Here is a 6,489-nt window from a genome sequence, read left to right as displayed (position 1 = left end):
GCCATGATTACCTGGGACTGATGTCTTAAACAAAGTGTTTTCACATCAGATAGTGAAAAAGGCAGATAAGAAGCAGATCCTGCAGAGGTAGGGTAATGCTTTTTATCATGCCAATCTCCTTCCTTCTGGTGAGGTACAACCACATCTAACAATGTAAAACTCCCCCTCCAGCGGAGATATGGGGGTGTTCACACATAGGCCTGAGGTTATTCCTCTTTTCTGATAAGGCACAACTGGCAAAACTATGCAGTCACAAGAAGCAGGGCCAAACAGCTCTTGTGCCATTAGAAGGCAACATAAGCCATCAAAGACCCTGAAGAACCACCCTGACTCATTTCCACAGTGTTGCATCAGACAGTGTAAAACCCCTCTCCAGGGGCAGTATCAGGCTGCTCCCACACAGGCTTGAACACATAACAACTCGTCAAACTCTTTGTTGTGTGGGCCTCCGCCCACAATGGATCAAAACTGCAACCATCAGAGTGATGACCATGGACACCAAAATTGAAATGATCAAGTCACTGGATCCTTCCTCTCCACTATCTACACTTGTCCTTTCCTTCTGCTTCTTTCTTTTCCTTATGTATTTCCCTTGGGATATTTTTATATATATTTTTAATAGAAAAGAACCAAAACAGCTACATACCTCCTTTCCACTGCAACCAAATTGTTTTAAAATAAACCTGCCTCATATACATACCAGTCATTCAGTGTTGTTTCACTCTAATCTACCCAAGGGATCTATTAACAAGAACCTCAGTTAGCCTACCTCAAAGGCAGGTCATAACACCAGGTCTGAAAAAAAATGTATGTCATTGCAACACAATTTTGGGAAAAGTCTGTTGAGGGCTGTAGATAATTTAAATCTGCTTATGTCATATTTGCCTACCCTCCAGTTAACTGTTTTCACCTCTGGCTTGATGCAGCTCTCAAGTCCAGTGGGAGACAAGAGGGGATCTGTTTTGTAAGTGCCTCACTGAAGCAGGTAATGCATACAGACCTCCATTCTTGTTTATGAAGGTGGCTGTTAGGGGGTAGGAAAATTAAAATCTCTGTGAGACTGGCAGGAGAGGTTTCTCAGAGAGATGCTCAGGGGTGAAGTGTATATCTTCCCTCCATGCAGGAGAAGAGGCTTGCTTGAGTGAGAAACTGTGAAGGGACTTTTAGTCCTGCATCTTGGCCATCATCTGATGTCCCTGGTGGAAGGGGTAGGACAAGCTGACACAAGACAGGACCTCTTTGCTACTGAAAAAGAGCATGTGTATGCCCTTCAGCCATTCCTTCTGCTGGAGCCTAGACTGCTGCTGGGTTGTGAGTGGACATACCTGACCTGGCACGGTCAGACATGTGGGAGCATGTACAAGGCCTCTGCTGCTGGCAGAGCTGTGAGGATGGCAGTTCTAGCAGAGAGGAAAGGATAAACTTCCAGGGAGAACGGAGAATGTGGTCCTCAGCCACCTCTTGTGAATTTGAGCAAAATGCTTACGGTCTTTTCCCAGTCAGCCACAGTCTGACTCAGGCTAAGGCTGGGAAGTGCTCCTCTCCTCCCAGGCAGGCAGGACAGGAACAACTCAACCTTCAATCAGTTCTTCAAACAAAGAGATAGTATTGAGCACTACAGTGTGGGTATGGATCTCGGCTCCACCCTTCAGGCAGATGGGTTGCATGTCTTGCTGCTCAGTAAAGGGGCTCTGTCCTATCAGCATCTCCAGATCCTGTATAAGGAAATCTCCATGAAAGCCCAGAGACTACTAGATCCAAGATTTTATTGTTGTCTGGGCTGAGTGTGGTTTGCATCATCTATCATAAAACTTGCAAGAGGAAGATCTTTTTTCTCTGTACCTCTTCCTCTACTCCTTCCACAAAACAATAGGATTAGAAAAAACTTCCAGTAGATTCAGTAGAAAACCATTCAACTCTGTCTCAAGAAGCAGCAGAGTACTCAGGAGTCACACAAATGTAGTTCCAGCAGAAGAAAACGTGAATGTAGTGTTTTCCAGAATATGGAACAAACATGAGGGGTCTTCCCTCTCATACCCTTTGACAGGAAAGAAATTTTTTCATTGCTTCCTTTCTTTTCTTGGCCTTTTTTTGGCTTGAACCCGATAATCATCTACTGTCTGGCCAAAATGGGGTGGCAGAGAACTAATTTGGTCCCCATGGGATGGCTGTAAAGAGATACATGGTACCTTTCCCAGCCCACATAGGAATTCTTCCCAATCTAAGAGGTATTACCAGGACAGCTTTCTTGCCTGGAGCCAGTATTTGAAGACAGTATGGAAAGTGTGGCAGACCTCTCCTGCATAATCAGGATGCATAAATGGTCACTCCCTATAAAAGAGACAGACTACCATTTGGCTGTACTTAGTTTGAGGAACATCATCTGTCCATCTGTAGCGTTCAGAATATCTGACTATTGGGTCAGCACCAGTTCCTCAGATCATAGCACAGTTTGACAAGCCAGAATCCAATCTGACTGCCCTGTCACATGCAAGAATTGAGCAATAATCCACTGTGATAGCAAAGCTGAAAAAAAGATGTCAGAAAGGCAGAATTGTGATCAACATGCAGACCAGTGACAGATGGTCACTGACTCTCAAGGGACAGTACTGGGGCTGATACTGTTCAACACTTTGGTCAGTGACATGGACAGTGGGATCAATGGCAGCCTCAGCAAGTTTGCCACCAACACCAAGCTGCGTGGGGCAGTCGACACACTGGAGGGAAGGGATGTCATCCACAGGGACCTGGACAGGCTGGAGAGGTGGGGCTGTGCAAACCCCATGAAGTTCAGCAAGGCCAAGTGCAAGGTCCTGCACCTGGGTTGTGGCAACACCTGACACAGCTACAGGCTGGGTGGACAAGTGATTGACAGCAGCCCTGAGGAGAAGGACTTGGGGGTGGTGGTGGATGAAAAACCCAGCAAGACCCAGCCAGGTGCACTCACAGCCCAGAAAGGCAATGGGATCCTGGGCTGCATCCAAAGCAGCGTGGGCAGCAGGGCATGGGAGGGGATTCTGCCCCTCTACTCTGCTCTGGTGAGGCTGCCCCTGGAACACTGCATCCAGCTCTGGGGTCCCAGCATAAGGACATGGAACTGTTGGAGCAAGTCCAGAGGAGGGTACAACGTTGGTAAGAGGACTGGAGCACCTTCACTGTGAAGACAAACTGAGGAAGCTGGGTCTGCTCAGCCTGGAGAAGACTGTGTGGAGACCCCCTAGCAACCTTGCAGTATCTGAAGGGTCCTACAGGGAAGCTGGAGAGGGACTCTGTCAGTAAGTGTAGTGATAGGACAAGGAGTAATGGGTACAAACTGAAAGAAATTTGCGTTAAATATTGGGAAGAAATTCTTTCCTGCGAAGGTGATGAGACACTGGAACAGGTTGCCCAGGGAGGCTGCGGATGCCCCAACCCTGGCACTGATCAAAGCCAGGTTGGATAAGGTCTTGAGCAACCTGATCTAGTGGGAGGTGTGGCCATGGCAGGAGGATGTTGAAATCAGATGCTCCTGAAGGTCCCTTCCAACCCTTAACATTCTGATTCTATGAAACTCCCCAGCCAAATCATTAAAGTAACACATTCAGGCAGTCAATGCCTCACCAGCCTCCCCCATCTGCCCATATATATCAAATCGTATGTATTTTCTGATCACAATCACTACCTGTGGGTAATGGGTGTTGTGAGTGGCTACTGCTGGGGGAATACAGGATTGTGACAGATGGCTCCTGTCACATTCTCTAAGCATTTCTGCTGCTGTTCTGTGCAATTCACTCAAAAAATACCAACTGAAGTGTAGTAAATACTTTATTGATAGAATATCACACAGAGTTCAGAAACCACAGGACAGCTCAGAGCCTAGCCATGTATTTCCATGTGCGAAATTCAGATGAAATCTGTTGTTTATTTCAGTATGGAATCTTCACTTGCTAAAAGGGAAGGAAACAAAAACATGGTTAGGAATATTAGCCACTCCCATGAAGAACTAAAATATGCAAAGCACTAGTGGAACCAAAGATTATCTTTATGTATTTTTTTCTAGCTAGTATTTATAATTCTCACTTTGTTTATTCAACAGAATTGTAATTCATAGCTTTGGGATAAAGGCAAACTTTTAAGTTTACTCCCTAGTAAAAGGAGTTTTCAGAACTGACAAGTCAAATAAGCCCAGAAAAAGCTACCACTGCAGGTATGTTCATCTTTAAGGAACAATCTTCAGCAACTGCTCTGCACATAGTGAGAGTTTAAGAACAGCTTTTCTGAAAAAAGCACACCAAAACCATTGTTGGGAACAACAGACCTGTCACACTGCCACTTTAAAACAGATTAAGCACTCTAAAGAAATAATAAAGAAAATTTCCTTTCTAAGTGCCCTGGCAACATTACAGCACAGCCTCTACCTCCAAAAACACAGGAAGTTTCATCTAACTAGAGGACATCTAAAAGATCCATTTATTTAGTCCATGACCAATGGAGATCATACGTTTAAGATGGCAAAACAGCTTTATCTCTAATGAGTGATACACATCACATTTGATTTTCTGTATGTGTAGTTAACTTAATTTTAATGTTTTGTTCAACACTAGTTTTGTTTAGGACGATGCAAATGTCACTCCTTCCCATGGGAAGAGTTACTGAGTGTGTATCTGCACCAAGAACAGCTTATTATTCAATTTTCTTAAAATTCTTCTTAGGTTTAACTCTACCTAAAAACCCTAGGTGAAACAAAACCAGAAAACACATTCCTCTGTACAGCAGCAGAGTTCTGTTAGAACTGTACAGGGAACACAAGAAATAATCCCAAAGGCAAAGGAAACAATGCTGCAGCAAGAATACAACAGATGGAAAGGAATGAAAACAAAAGCAGCAGTATTAATCGCCAAGTAATGCCCTACAGAACACCCTCTTAATGTGAGAGATACAAAAAATGAAGCTGACCTCTAACAATACACCACTTAAAAGCCTCAAGTTGCAATTACATGCAGTTCCCTATGGCTTACAGCCTAGACAGTCATATTTTTGAGGTTTCTACACTGCATGGAGAAAAGGGCTCATACATCCAGATGAATAAGGGACATCGTGCTACAGTTAATACATGGATTCAGTTATTCCTCACAGAATAACCAGCAGCTCTTGGCAGTTTCTTTTTGCAGTGGAAATTCAGCCATTTAACAAGTCCTGACTGTCGCAAAAACGTTAACTCTTGCTCTGATGACCTTTTCAAAATGCAAGCATCATTAAACAGCAGCACTATTTACTCCTCACACGGCCCTAACCACTGCCTCCAGGGATTAGCCACAGGCCTCAATTACTCCTAAGAGCACTGCGGTGGAACAGCAGTCCTGCAGCCAAACACCTGCAAGGCAGCGTGGGATGAATAACCTACACCGAGGAACTACCTTCTGCAAGCTCTTTTGCAATCCGCTCCAGTTCTTCACGTTTCTTTTTCTCCTCCGCCTCTATTCTTCTCTCTTCTTCAGCAATCGGCTTCAGGTAGTCTGCCATCAACACAATCCCTTTAAAACACAACTTCCCGAACCCCCGATGGAAAGCTCCGCGCCTGTAGGCTCGCCCAAAAAGGAGGAAAAGCCAGTTCTGCTGGCACAAAGGCACATTTCACACGGATCTGTGGCTTCACACCAGCAGGTCCGTCCTGGCAGGGCCGCGGCCGGGCCGGGGGAGGCAAATGGCGGCCGGACCATTTCAAGGTGCCCTTGCGCGGCGGGCGCGGGGGAACGGGGAGCGGCCGCCCGGGACGCCACACTCACCGTATCTCTTCTTGCCGTAGATCATCCCCACGAGAAGCGCCGAGTACCGGGTGAACTGCGGGAAGCAGAGACAAGGACGCGCCCTTCACTCAGCCCACAGGCACAGCCGGCCCCCGCCGGCCCCCGCCGCCCCCCGCCCCGGCCCGCCGAGGCCGCCGGCCCCGCCAGCCCTCCCCGCGCCCCGGGACACGCGAGACAGTCCGGGTGATCCCCGCACCGCCCTCACCTTGATGAGCGGGGAGACCTGCACCGGAGGGACCATCCTGGCGGCGGCGGCGGCGGCCGGAACTGAGCGCGGCGGCAGGAAGGGGCGGGGAGCAGCCGTGACCGGGAAGCCGAATGCCTGCGCTGTCCTCTGCTTCCCGAGTGCGGGCGAGTCCAGCGCTCAAAGAGCTCCGGCGGCGCAGGCACCGCAGCGGCTCTGCCGCAAGGAGGGGCTGAGGGAGCTGCGACTGTGCAGCCTGTGAGAAGGATCGAGGGGACCTCATCGATGTTTATCAGTGATAAACAGACACAGACTGAAATGCAGGAAATTCCTTTTAAATGGAAGAAAAAACCCCACTTCTTCTTCTTCCTTTTTTCTCCCCCCTCATAAGGGTAATTGAACATTAGAACGGGTTGAGCCCTTTGAAAACAGACACTGGAAAAAATTTTCACTGTCAGAGTGGTCAGGTATTGGCATAGGTTGGCCAGGGAGGTGGTGGAGTCCCCATTCCTGCAGGTG

At 47.5% G+C, this 6,489-nt stretch overlaps 1 protein-coding gene across 1 annotated transcript; it reads right to left on the bottom strand.

The window, feature by feature from the left end:
• Positions 1 to 3,786: 3,786 nt before the first annotated feature.
• Positions 3,787 to 6,170, bottom strand: ATP5ME (ATP synthase membrane subunit e). The gene is made up of 4 exons (XM_032096368.1): positions 5,992 to 6,170; positions 5,766 to 5,820; positions 5,397 to 5,495; positions 3,787 to 3,926 (listed from the first exon to the last, which is right to left on the bottom strand). Exons 1-4 carry the CDS (start codon positions 6,025 to 6,027, stop codon positions 3,901 to 3,903), a joined length of 216 nt encoding a protein of 71 aa, XP_031952259.1. The 5' UTR covers positions 6,028 to 6,170; the 3' UTR covers positions 3,787 to 3,900.
• Positions 6,171 to 6,489: the final 319 nt, after the last annotated feature.

The sequence above is a fragment of the Corvus moneduloides genome, chromosome Z (assembly GCF_009650955.1).
Source record: "Corvus moneduloides isolate bCorMon1 chromosome Z, bCorMon1.pri, whole genome shotgun sequence".
NCBI classification, from domain to species: Eukaryota; Metazoa; Chordata; class Aves; order Passeriformes; family Corvidae; genus Corvus; species Corvus moneduloides.
This window is presented reverse-complemented; position numbering and strand designations above follow the sequence as displayed.